Raw genomic sequence first — 14,183 nt, 5'->3', positions numbered from 1 at the left:
TGTTGTAGGGATTGATGTCCGTATTTGACGAGTTGTCAAATAGAATTGAGCATAGACTATGCCTGAGACATTTGTATGCAAATTTCAAGAAGAAGTTGAAGTAGCAAAGTTTTTCACAAGGAAGGGGGGGTTTGAATTGTGAACCTTTTTAAAATTAAACTTAAGTCACAAAATAAATAGTTAGTAATAAAATTAATTTTGTGCTTAGTGAGATCGTTCTAAGAATGATCTGTGCTGTGTAAAAACAGATGCAGAAAACAAAAGTTTAAGGGAAAGAAGATAAACACAAAGAGTTATCCTGGTTCACCCCTAATCTTTGGGTTACGTCCAGTACCCACCACCTGTGAGTTTGTCCACTAGAATCACTTAAAAGTTACAGATCCAAGACTTACACATTCACCTTGATCTTAACCTAAGATCAACAACTTACCAAAGCTCCTAGAGCTTTGAACTTTCCTAGTCACCTTGACCAAACATCACTCAATCAATAGTCACGTATTGACTTGAGCAATTACAATATGGATAATTTGTTTCTAAGCTTAATTTCAGTCTCACTATAAAAGAGAAGCCACTACTACAAAAATAAGCTTTAATAGCGCATATTTAATAGCGCTTATATAGAATGCGCTATAAAAGATTGACACAGAGGCCCTACAATATCGGTTTTTGAAAAAGCGCTATTAAAAGATTGACACGGAGGCCCTACAATATCGGTTTTTGAAAGAGCGCTATTAAAGCCACGGACGAATTTATTATACAATAGCGTTTTTGAGAAAGTGCTATTGAAATCACGAACGCCGATTACTTATAATAGCGTTTTTCACGTAAGCGCTATAATATGTGAAATTAGTAAATAAAAAATATGTTGTTGCTGGGACTCGAACCTATGACCCTTATTATTTTCAAATTTTTAAATATTCAATATTAATAAAAAACAAATTGATATCAAAATTTAAAGGAAAAAAATAACAGAGGCATTCATCTAGTCTCAGAAACCAACTCTTCTTCATATCGACCCCTAAGTTCGCACCTCCATCTCCATCGAACAACATCGTTTTGACCCATTACCTCACAATCGAACCCAGCAACAATTTAGGGTAACCTTCGTTTTCTCTCCCGACCCAGTTCACCTTCAATCCCTAAATTGTTGTTCTTAACACCTCTGTCACCCAGGCTCGAACACTAGATTTGTCGCCATCACACCCTTCTTCTACGCCTTTCGTCGACGGAACGAGAGAAATTACCATGCAAGGAGCTTTCTGCCAACCCCTTCATTGACGACGTCCAACCCTCATACACAGGTTTTGATTTGAAACCCTAAATTGCTTTTTCAATTAATTTATCCTTCTTTTAGTTCAATGTTGAGAATCGACAAGACCAGAAGCTATAATCGTTCAACCTCCTTGATTTTTTCAATTGCTTGTGTTTATACAATGTGCAACCTTGTAAATTTCAGGTGTTGTTTTCATTGAGCTGTTCCATGTGGACTAAACTATTTGATCTTGGATTTTAGTTTGATATCCAATATATTGGTTTGTTTCTTTGTTCTCTTAATCTTAATATTGTTTATTGTTTATTTTAAGGTGTGTTCATTTCAGGTAATTTATTTCTTAAATAAAGATAAAAATTGAAGTTGTAAATTAATTCATGTTTGCATTATTTTCTTGCCATATAATAAATTAGGTTGTTCTATCTTTCTGTGATTTTAGACATAGATTGTTGATCATCTTTGCCACATGAAAAAGTGTTAATATGTTAATCTTGTTGTGTTTAGACAGTTGGAATGGTCCTTGTAAAAGAATGGCTGCTCAAATGCATCTTCTCCATAAATTTGCAGGTTACAATTAGGTGATGTTTTTAAATTTAAGTAAAAAAGCTAAGTTAGTTAAAAAAAAAAAAAGTAAAAAAGCTATATTTATAATGTTTTCAATCCCTATAATGATGCCTCTGCTACTGAATATAATTTAACTTACCCTTATTTCTAGTTGATATATTATAATTTCATGATATTATGATGTGATGCTCAAAGCTTTTCATATAGGTACAACATGTGTGGTTATGTGATTTGAAACTTTTTATTTGGCTTGACAAAGATTAAATTTACCCAATGAATAGAGGTATCATTGAGTTACTGAGGTGCTATTAGTGTTTGTAGTTATGTATTTAGTGCTGATGTTGAGTCTATTTGCTCTGTCATAAAGAAAGCAAGTGATATTTATGGACATGTTGGGTTTATTTGTCTAAATTCTATTAGTCCAGTCAGCTAACACATTTCATTTTGCTATATTGTATTTATTTTGAAGACATTGCTTAGACTTTGTTATTAAAAACTTATATTTATTTGCTTGTTTGGTTGGAGAATGGAAAGTAATAGCTTTTTTGTTACAATGGATAAGGTGATCTTTATTTGGACTTCAACTTATGTTTTGTTCACTGCTCAAAATTTTCATGGCTGGTATTGTGGTAAATTTTCTTGAGAGTTATATGGTTCTCTTGAGAGTTCTCAAATTAAATAAGTTATTATTCACTTGCACAAAATTTGTGCTTTTACTAGTGAGTCATTAACTCATTTTGCCTCTTTTAAAATTATAAGACTATTTGGAATTGATATCATTATCATTTGGGAAGAAGTTAAATCTTCAAAAGAGCTTCTAGATGACACTATTCATGTATTTGAGTTGACTTTCCTTTAGGTATCCTCTATTAAAGAAACGATACGGCACAATATGTGGGGTTTGTTAGGAACATTTTGCCTCCCAATAAAGATTACAAGATTGGTGGTAGTACATCATGTGGCTGGTGATGACTTTTTATGCTTAGTGTTATTTGTTCTTTGTAGTGTTTTATTTGAGGTGATCTATTTCTTAATTATGTATTGTTATAATATTTTGATCTGTATTTGTTTCAGAAGTTGAGTTTGGTGTGAACGAGTGACAGAGATAGAGTTTGATTCAAGGTTTTTTTAATTCTTACGCACATTTATCCATAATTTTCGGAATTATTAAGTATGTTCATTTAGATCTTATGTGTCTGTGACAAAGACAGAGTTCAAGTAACTTTTTATTTGGCTTGACAAAGATAGATACGTATCATACCTTCCACTTGCACACATCTTTGGCAGGGTTGTTGAAGAAGCAATGATTTGGATTGGTGCTTCAATATGCATCTGGCGTGGGGTGAATATATGCTAAATCTTTCATTACTTATTACTTAATGATGTCTTGATGCGATTATAGTATATCGGATTTTTAATTTAATCTCAAGTATAGTCAAATTTTGTATTTCATAATAATATAGCACTACTTATTCAATTTGGCTGCAGGATGTCAAATTGTTGATGGAAGACGTAGCTGAGTTAAAACCAACTATTTTTTGTGTCGTTCTCCGTGTGCTTGATAGAGTCTACACAGGTAAGTTTTTGGTCTTTGTTTACAGTTTAGTGATATTTCCTACATGGCTACATCATGTGATTGTTTATCATAAAATTATAAACTCCATTTATTATACGGGTTTAACACAAAAGATTAATACGGGGGAACGGTGAAAAATACGATGTTCAATTTAGCCTACACATAGTAAGTACTGTTGTTTTTGCATTAATTGAGTTATATGATGGAAATATGATTCATTTATTGTACGAGTGCACCTGTATAAGTCAAAGCACACAAAATCTCATTTAGAAGATTATGATGCATTGCAATGTTCTCATTTAGAAGATGATGATGCATTAATGGACAAAATTGTATTTAGTAAGGTGATTATATTTTCATATATTTTGATTCATGTTATTTTCGGTTGGATTGGTTTTTCTGCTACTGTGTTGCTGCCTTCCTGTGGTGTTTTGTCTGCAGTTCTGTCGGTGTTTTGCTTCAATTTGTCTTTGGTGTTTTGTTTGCAGTCAATCGTTTTTCTTCTTTAATATTATTAATTTAAAACGAAATTTGGATCAATCTCTAATGAGCACAAGATATTGATTGTACTGAGTATATTCTTAATTTTTCAGGGACTTCTTGAAAACATGAGAGGTACTGCTGGCTTGGTTTGGAAAATGGTGGAGGAGTATGCTGGGAGCTTATTGTACAGGTTGTTATTTGATTAAGGATGAAGCTCATAGGACCTTTTTATTAGCATACTAGCATAAGTTAATTTGTTTTGGTGGTGAGAGTTATGTACTCAGCTAGGTTCTTGAGATCATAGGACCTTTATATTAGTATTAGCATAAGTTTGTTTTGGTGGTGAGAATTATATGTACTTAGCTTTTTGAATATTGTTTCAGCCCACATAAATCTTGTATATTATTCATGTTATATTGAAAAAGTTATTTTTTGTTCTCTATAAAGTTTTAATATTATTTGCTAATTTTTAATACCACTGTTGAAAGAAAATAATTCAAAAGACCTACAACAGGTTGAAAAAATTTAAGTTACGGGTTGTATTGAAAATAATAATTCAAAAAACCTACAACAGCGCTTTTGTTATAAAGCGCTGTTAAAACGTTTAGAAAAAACAGCTTTACAATAGCACTTCGGGTACGGGCGCTATTAAAATGGGCATTTATAATAGCGTGTTTTTGAAAATGCGCTGTTAAATCTTTGTTAACAGAGGCGTTTGGTTGTGTATAAAAAAGGATACTATAGCGCTTTCAAAAGTGCTATAATAGGTGACGGACCTATAATAGCGCCATCATTAATAGCGCTTTTAAGTGCTATTAAAGCCCAAAATAAGTGCTATTAAAGCTTATTTTTGTAGTAGTGAGCTTAGATGAAAGCACTCTAAAGAGGTTTGTACTCAGATTTACAAAAGAGTGAAAAAAGGACTTTGAGCTAAAGAGATTGAATGAGATTTATATCACTTGAATTGCTTGAAAACTCTTGCTCTTTCCCTTGGACTTGATTGCCTTTTATAGATGCTTGCTTGAGATTGAAGCTTGGCCTTCAAGTATATCAGTTAGAGGGCAAAATAGAGCTGTTACTCAGTGCTCTACATGCAGCAGACAACTTCTGCATAATTTGCAGATTCTCTGTTCAGTCTTGGAACAGTCTCGATTTCCATTTGGCTTTGATCCATAAGATCCAAATATGTGTGAGCTGTTACCAAGTACATATGAGTTGTTTCTTACTTCCTTCCACTGTCATGTATCAGATATAACCGTTTGGATGCTCAGAAAAGGACTCATGACAGTTGGAAATGGTTTTGAAAAACTGTGTGCAGGATCAATCTTGCATCAGTCTTGAAACAGTCTTGACTGCACCAGCCAAAGTGATGAACCTTCATCCTTCCTTCCTTGTGGTGTGCAGCTGTTAAATAGCTCTAAGGGCTGATCAGTAGTAGCCTTAGCTTGAGAATAAAACCAGCTGGAATAGTACATGAGCATATGAGACAAAAAGTACTTCTATGACACCACATTGAAGAATGTTCCCAAAATGGTCCTTTAGCAAGTACATCACAACTCATACTTAAAAATGTGTTGTTGCATTCTGATTGGTCTAGGATATGTGATCAGGTGTTTTCATTGGATGATCAATACCATAAAAGATCATGAGAGATCAATGCATGTGATTCATCACATGACTAGGAAAGCATATACTTAAATTCCATCACATGTTGTTGATCCCAAAAGAGATTATCTCCTGTAGTGATTTGGTCCAAAAATCAATTGTAAAGTGCTTATTTGTTTTGTTCTTAGTTGACTTGAAAAACCAGAATGCACTTATTCCAAAACGTGCTTATAGGCAAAACTGCACTCTGTCTGCTAAGAATGTTCTCAGAATGGTCTTGAAACAGCTTTGCAGGATTTTTACTTTGCAAGTGGTTTGTTAGAATCTATTTAATCTTATGCCACTCAAAAGCACTTGTTAGATAACAAAATGATCAGAATCATTTAAAATATAATTAAAGATGTTTGTAATCTTTAAAACATCAAAGGTGGATTTTGCCTCAACAGAAGTTTGGTGGAGGAGCTGCAATAAGGGATTTAATGATGGGAGCTGCCAAAGCTACATATTATCAAGCATGGGAGGCAAAGATGAATGAACTCAAATTAGTTGATCACCAAGCTTGGGACTGGCTAATGAAAGTTCCTACTAGAAGTTGGTGTAAGCATGCATTTAATTTGTTTTCAAAATGTGATGTATTGATGAACAATTTGTCCGAGTCATTCAATGCCACCATATTAGTTGCTCGGGATAAGCCTATCTTAACATTGTGTGAATGGATTAGAAATTATCTCATGAATAGGATAGCTACATCTACATCTAAATTAGCTAAGTGGCAACATAAAATCATGCCAATGCCTATGAAGAGATTAGAGAAAGAGGTGTTTATGGCAAGTAAGTGGGCACCAACTTGCTCTAATGGTGAACAATGGCAAGTGACACATGCATATAACCAACAACAATTTATTGTTGATGTTTCTAAAAGAACATGCTTTTGCAATTTTTGGGAATTGGTTGGCATTCCTTGTAGGCATGCTGTTGCAGCAATTGGTTATAGGTTAAAAGACCCATTAGACTTTGTTGATGACTGTTATTCAAGAGATAAGTATGCACTTTGCTATGGTTTTGCTGTTAGTCCCATTAATGGAATGGACATGTGGCCTACGCCTAAACCACCTGAAGATGTTTATGAAATCCTTCTACCACCCGTGTATAAAATTGGTCCAGGTAGACCAAAAAAATTGAGAATTAGTGGAGTTGATGAAGATGGTGCTAGGAAGAGGTCAAGAGGTTTTGATTACAGGTGCACCAGGTGTAGTGAGTTTGGCCATAATACAAGAGCATGCAAGAGCAAAACTCAAACCCAAGAGGGTTTGAACAGAAAGGTAAATTGATTTGTTTTAATAAAATGCAGTATTTTGGTTTGATAATTATGGATGACTAATATTAATGTTGTTCTTTGTTGTAGAGGAAATCGCCAAAAGGTAAAGCTAAATGTAATGCAAGTACTAGTGAAGTAGGAGGTAATGCAAGCACTAGTGAAGCTGAAGTTGTGGTTGGAACTGTGAGTGGTGCAAGTCAGTCTCTATTTGAAGAGATCTCTGATGAAGTTATGGCAACAATTCCTGAAGTAACTGTTGAAGACATTGCTGAAGCTAATAAGGACAACGCAGACCATGACAAAGACAATGTTGTGAAGGGCAAGGCTGTGAAGCAGAAATCTATGAAGAGGAAATTGTATCATGGGAAAAGGAAAAGAAGTAGTGAAAGGATCATGCAGCAAACTTTAGCAAAACCAATTGTTGGAGTTGGTTCAAGTATTGCCCAACCTATAGTGATTAAAGAGCCACATGAAGGGATATTAACACAAGAAGATTCAACAAAGCTTGAAACTTGTTATAAAGCCATGAAATCTTGGAAAAATATTAACAAAAATTAGTGCTTACTTGTGTAATGTCGTATGACTATATGTGCTTATTTTGTGTACATTATGCACTATATGTGCTTATTTTGAGATTGCAATGACTTATGCACTATATGTGCTTATTATGGTGGTGTTATGAATTAGTATGCACTATATGTGCTTATTTTGGTGTTGTAATGACTTAAGCACTAGATGTGCTTATTACTATCTAATGAATGATGCACTTTAAGTGCAGGAGTTACCAAGTGTACATTATACACTTTATTCTGATTTTATTATCTTGTCAAGTAAGGAAGACCTTATAAATTAAGCCTTATGTTGCCGAATTTTTTATCAAACCAAGGGGATTAGGGCAAAAACAAAGAAAGTTTTCAATTTGGGCAAAATCGCGTTTTACGTTACCCCCTGCAAAATACGCGAGTTTTTTTTTCATTTTTTTTAATTAAAAAATAAATAATTACTGAGTTGGCAATTAAAAATAAATAAAAAATAAATTAATTTCCACGTGTCATGCCACGTCAAGATTCTTCCATGTCATATGCCCACTTGTTGAGTCAGGGGGGTAACGCAAGGAATCTTGACATTGCAGGGGGGTAATCTAAAAAAAATATTTTGCAGGGGGGTAACGCAAAACTCGCCTATTTTGCAGGGGGTATAACACTATTTACCCTTTTTTTTATAGAGGAAATGAGAGTAAACTGTTAAATATCCTTCAAATTTTAAAATTTGTTAAATATCTTTCTAAAATTTAAAAATAGGTAAATATTTTCCTGAAATTATAAAAAGTCAATCAAATTGCCCCTGACACTACCGGTCAGAGTCCACGTCAAGGGATAATTTGATTGACGTTTTATAATTTTATGAGGTATTTGCCAATTTTCAAATTCTAGAAAACATTTGACGAATTTTGAAATTTCAAGAGAGTATTCTAAAATGAGCTAAATATTTTTTTACATATGAATTTTTATCGGCCTTGTAGATAATCTCTAGAACCTTGAGGACAAGGTTCAAGTAAATCAGTCAACAATGATAAAAAATTATATTATATATAACTAAATAATTTAAATAGTTAAGTTAGGTAGCTTTTACAAAAAAAAAAATTTAGAGGCGGAATTTATTTATATTAATAATTAAGACTGTTTTATGAATTGTTGAGCCTCTTAGAATTGAGTCTTGTAGATCTTTTTAGATTATTATCCAACTCGTAGCACCATAAGCAGTGTCTTTATGATATAGGACAGTTTAGATTTATACTCTCTTTAGCAAATATAGCGGTTGACTGATAAGTCAACTGATAGTTTCTGGTTATCTTATGGTTGATGGTTTATGACCGATAGTTTATAGCTGATAAATTAACTGAAGTATTTGATAAAATTAGTTGTTAATTAAAATAGTAATTTAAATTTATTAATTAATATATGTCTTATATTTTATTATTAAATTAATTTGTGTATGTTGAAATTTAATTTAATTTTAATGTAATATATATATTTCACGTCAAAATTTATATCTAATTAATATTTAAAATACTTAAAATTACACTTGTAATATACATTTTCGGTTATATGAACTTGCTATTCTAGTCATACTAGTTTAATATAAAAAAATAAAATAAAAATAGAAGTCGGCTAACTTGGCACTACGTATGTGGACGTCATGAGTTAGTTCCATTCCATGAGATGGTTATTAATGCTAAAAATTTCTCATATAAAGACAGGTTATTGTTATTAGTATTTCCACCACAGACCACACCATAAGAGAAAGTTCAAAAGTGAGAGAGAGAGAGAGACAGAGAGAGAGAGAGAGAGAGAGAGAGAGAGAGAGAGAGAGAGAGAGAGAGAGAGAGAGAGAGAGAGAGAGAGAGAGAGAGAGAGAGAGAGAGAGAGAGAGAGAGAGAGAGAGAGAGAGAGTGGCATGTCGATGAGAAAGGAGGACATAGACGAATTACCAAAGAACGCAGCGAACTACACAGCTTTAACGCCGTTATGGTTTTTAGAAAGAGTAGCTAAGGTTCATCCAACTAGAAAATCACTCATCCATGGATCTCGTCACTACACGTGGCATCAGACTTATCAACGTTGCCGTCGATTTGCTTCAGCTCTTTCTAACTCTTCTATTGGTCTTGGAAACACTGTACAGTGCTCTACTCCTTCCCTCTCATTCTTCTCTTTAAAATTCAATACAGATATTTTTTTTTAAGGAAAATGTTAACAAAATTCTCTGGAATATAATAGACCTGTTAAGAATTAATTAATATAATAATAAAGTTATAGCTTTATTAGTTCGAACATTTGATTGATGACTTAGATACGCTATCGCTGACACGACTAAAATAAGATTACTTTCGGTGAAATATTCTTAGAGAAAAAAAAAGTGCAAATCTAATAAAATGACAAAAATATAGTTTTGAATTATTCTAGTCTAATTTATGCGTGTAGCTTAATCATATTAATAGTCAGGGTTAAATATGGTTTTTCTTCCTATAAATTTGCGAATTTTGAGTTTTGTGTCTAAAAAAATCACATGTTTTCATCTCTAAGAAATTTCTTATTTTATTTTAGTCTCTAATGACCCACAATCTTTTTTACAAAGTAGTGGTATTAATAAATTTAATACATTACTTGATTGACAAATTAATTATCTTTAAAAAATGTTTGAAGAATGACTCGTCTTAATTAGTTAGAAATTTTTTTTTTTTGGATACTAGTTAAAACATATTTTATTGTTATGGATTAGAATGCGAATCTTTTTACCTTAATTACAAGGATGGTTATTTTTTTTTATGTTATTTTATCTTTTTTGCATTTTTTATATATTTATTAAGATGCCACTTGCATATGAACCCAAAAAACTCAAGGCCGGCCTTGAATATATATATATATATATATATATATATATATATATATATATATATATATATATAGTTTATATTATGTTAAAAACATTAAAAGCAAAACAGAGATTTTTAGGGATAAAAACATGTTATTCTAGGCCAGCTGCTAAATAGAAGTAACGTGTAACATAATTTTCTTATACTACTGCGCTAATAGGTAGCTGTTATTGCACCAAATGTTCCAGCTCTATATGAAGCTCATTTTGGGGTTCCAATGGCAGGATCTGTGTTAAACACGGTGAATATTAGGCTAAATGCATCCACAGTTTCTTTTCTTCTTGATCATTGTACTGCATCAGTTGTAATTGTAGATCAAGAATTTTTTACATTGGCAGAAGAATCATTGAAAATTTGCTCTGAGAAACCTAACACATTCAAGCCTCCAATTTTAATTGTGATTGGTGATGAAAACTGCGACCCTAAGTCGCTTAGATACGCGTTGAGTAAAGGAGCCATTGATTACGAGGACTTTCTTCAAAGTGGTAACCCTGAATACAATTGGAAACCTCCTAAGGATGAGTGGCAGAGCATTGCTCTCGGTTACACATCTGGAACGACGTCTAGTCCAAAAGGCGTGGTACTACACCACCGCGGAGCTTATCTCATGTCGCATAGTGCAGCGCTCATTTGGGGAATGAATGAAGGAGCGATTTTTCTTTGGACTCTGCCCATGTTTCATTGTAATGGTTGGTGCTATATTTGGACACTTGCAGCTCTCTTTGGCACTAGCATATGCCTCCGCCAGGTAAGACGAATGTAATTAACTAATAAAAATTTGTAATTTATTAATCGAGATTTAGAGACCGAAAAAATTTACGGTGTCTATCGTTAGAGACTAGAAGTTTGGGTACTTTTTCATTAATCAATCTCTAAATCCTTTGCTAAACGATTTAGCAATTAATTTTTAGATCAAATGGTAAATCAATCCAAACAAAGACCGATAATTCGGTATGTAAATCGGTCTTGACAAATTATTGGTAGTATATATATAGTATTACAATTTTAGAAGGAACTATGGATAAAAGAAGGTTCGAAATTGTATTGATAATGAAAATAAGCTACAAACTAATAACAATTTATTAACTAATTAATAATTAATCACATATCTAAGTTTTTTTCATATATATGCATTTATTTGAATGATCATAACAACGTGCTAGTAAAGAAAAGTTGTGTTAATATATCTCAGTGTTAAGAGTTTGATCTTAACTCAAATCTTATGCCTCAAACTAAAGAGTTTGATCTTATAATATCAAGAAATAAATGTTAAATCTTCTTGAAGACAATTTTCAAATAATCATTACAACCACTTAATTAACCAATTTTGTTTCAAAATATGCAGGTATCAGCTAAAGCAGTATATGAAGCTATTAGCAAGTACAAAGTGACACATTTTTGTGCAGCACCAGTGGTCCTTAACTCAATAATGAATGCCCGACCGGAGGACACCATACTTCCTCTCCCTCATGTCGTACATGTGAATACAGGCGGTGCTCCTCCACCTCCATCTCTTCTTTCCGGCATGTCAAAACTCGGATTCCGCATCACACACCAATATGGTCTTTCAGAAACATTCGGGCCATCTGTCTACTGTGCCTGGAAAAAAGAATGGGACTCACTTCCGCCGGAATCTCAAGCCCGGCTGCACGCAAGACAAGGCGTTCGATACATTGCCTTGGAAAACCTCGAAGTTGTGAACAAAAAAACAATGCAACCTGTTCCGCCTGACGGTAAAACTATAGGCGAGATTGTGATGCGCGGTAACGTTGTCATGAAAGGATACTTAAAGAATCCTAAAGCTAATGAAGAATCATTTGCAAATGGATGGTTTCATTCTGGTGATCTTGCTGTGAAACATGAAGATGGGTATATAGAAATTAAAGATAGATCAAAAGATATCATAATTTCAGGTGGTGAAAATATTAGTAGTGTTGCGATTGAAAATGTTCTGTATTCTCATCCGGCAATATTAGAGACTTCAGTGGTTTCTAGGCCAGATGAGAAATGGGGTGAGTCTCCATGTGCATTTGTTACATTGAAGCCAGAAGTGGATATTAGTAATGAAAAGGGTTTAGTTGAGGATATAGTGCATTTTTGTAGGACTAAGATGTCTTCTTATATGGTCCCAAAATCAGTTGTGTTTGGACCATTACCTAAGACAGCTACTGGTAAGATACAAAAGAATTTGTTGAGGGCTAAGGCCAAGGATATGGGGCTTGTTAAGATGAGCAAGTTGTAGTAATCATATTAGAGTGACAATGTTGGCTTAAGGGATGGAACTTCTAAGGAGTTCAAATTTCTTTGTACCTTGAACTAATTTTTTGTTGGTTGAGTGACAATATTTTAATTGCTCTTAAAAATAATAAAGAAAAGCTAGTTGCTTTAAAATATGTATTTTATTACCATGTTATAAGGACAAAGTTTCTATTGTCGTTGATGACTAATATCCGTAAGAGAATCTATATGGAGCATACAACATGTCTTATACTTACAGTTGCAGTAAAGGTAGTTCGCCGTAAAACTTTGTTCCGTATATCTGAATCTCTATTTGGATGAAATGTCAATAAAATTCGATTTGCATGATTTATGTAAATACATAGGGCTATTTTGTATAATGTTGATATTATCTGTTTGAAATTGCGGTCGGCATCTTCAATTGCGGCTGTAGTATTGCTGATGCGATAGCTTCCGCATCCGCACCACACCACACCACAATTGTGATGTGATTTTCATTCACGTATACGACGGCATCGTAAGCAAATCAGAATCCGCATCAAACAATTTCGACCATGTTGGTTCAAAATTTTTCACCAAGAATTTGCGTCAAATCTAATGTAAACTCTTACTTTTAATAATCTTTCTGTATGGGTTTTAGGATAATGCCTCTCAAGTTTTTATGATAATAACTTGCAGGACACTCGTGCGTCTGCACGGGAATCGCGGCGTTGCTGCTCCTCACTTTTTTTTTACTAACAAACTATAATTTCATTCATTCAAATTAGTAGAACACATCGATCGAAATCATTACATATTCAAGTTCGCTAAAAACTAAATAGGATGAATCTACGAACAAACTCACAACATCCGAGTTAATAGCATAAAACGGTCTAATGTCTGTGACAAAGCCTACAATTGATATGATAAGATTCAAGTGCCCAGAATAGTCATGCCTCCGAACCTGCAACGTTGACGACGCTAAAGTCATTGAATCTGCACAGAATTTGGATCGAAACTGAAATTCTGGTACACAATAGACACCTGTTTTCCACGATGTTCAGACATTTGTCGTAACACTTGTCTTAACAGTAAAAACAATAAAGCAAAGCGTTAAAAACAGATACTGAAAAGCATAAACAACACACATAATTGTTAACCCAGTTCAGCCTAACAACCTAATCTGGGGGATACCAATCCAGGAGGAAATTCACTATCAGCAGTATTAATTCAGAGCTAAACTCCCCCGTTTACAACTCCTCACTTAATCCCTATCCAATGCAACTTCTACCTAGGAACTCCTAGATATGAGACCCCGTCTCACTCCCCTCAACCTTACAACCAGTAAGGATTTCAATAACAACAGAATGGAGATACTCTCCTTGACAAAGATGAAGACACACTTCAATGACATTAACACCTAGCCAACGACTAAGTTCACAATTTGGAGTTGCTTAAAAGCTTCCTCCAAGTACAATTCTCAACTCATTACCTACAGGTTTCTGAGTGAGGACATAGTGACCATCTCACAACTCGAGTGGTTCACTTTACACCAACTCTCTTATAGAGTGGCTTAAAGACACAAAACCCTTAAAAAACTACATCTTGATATTCTATTTTAGCTTCAAGTTTTGGTGCATAAAACAGGGTTAGCAGCACCCTGTAAATAGCAGAGCCTCGTGGGCTTTTCACAATGCTTCAGCTCCAAGAAATCTTC

General features: G+C 33.8%; 2 protein-coding genes and 1 long non-coding RNA gene across 5 annotated transcripts; all 3 read left to right on the top strand.

Moving 5' to 3' along the window:
• Nucleotides 1-24: 24 nt before the first annotated feature.
• Nucleotides 25-7,374, top strand: LOC123905209. Its single transcript, XM_045954837.1, has 3 exons — nt 25-95; nt 5,948-6,820; nt 6,904-7,374. The coding sequence occupies exons 2-3, from the start codon at nt 5,978-5,980 to the stop codon at nt 7,372-7,374; spliced, it is 1,314 nt and encodes a 437-aa protein (XP_045810793.1). The 5' UTR covers nt 25-95; nt 5,948-5,977.
• LOC123911378 lies at nt 998-4,331 on the top strand. 3 transcript variants are annotated; one of them, XR_006810491.1, is made up of 4 exons: nt 998-1,301; nt 1,457-2,799; nt 2,909-3,410; nt 4,004-4,331. It is a non-coding gene; the product is annotated as an uncharacterized LOC123911378 (long non-coding RNA). The 3 variants fall into 3 exon arrangements; XR_006810490.1 differs by having other exon boundaries at nt 1,457-3,176; nt 3,323-3,410; XR_006810489.1 differs by having other exon boundaries at nt 1,457-3,410.
• Nucleotides 7,375-9,094: 1,720 nt separating the features above from the next.
• On the top strand, nt 9,095-12,694 carry LOC123911377 (acetate--CoA ligase CCL3-like). The gene is made up of 4 exons (XM_045962778.1): nt 9,095-9,132; nt 9,265-9,492; nt 10,410-10,997; nt 11,595-12,694. The coding sequence occupies exons 2-4, from the start codon at nt 9,274-9,276 to the stop codon at nt 12,489-12,491; spliced, it is 1,704 nt and encodes a 567-aa protein (XP_045818734.1). The 5' UTR covers nt 9,095-9,132; nt 9,265-9,273; the 3' UTR covers nt 12,492-12,694.
• The last annotated feature ends 1,489 nt before the right edge of the window (nt 12,695-14,183 follow it).

This window comes from Trifolium pratense, linkage group LG2 (assembly GCF_020283565.1).
Source record: "Trifolium pratense cultivar HEN17-A07 linkage group LG2, ARS_RC_1.1, whole genome shotgun sequence".
NCBI lineage: Eukaryota > Viridiplantae > Streptophyta > Magnoliopsida > Fabales > Fabaceae > Trifolium > Trifolium pratense.
Note: the sequence above shows the minus strand (reverse complement) of the source record. Positions and strands in the feature narration are given on the sequence as shown.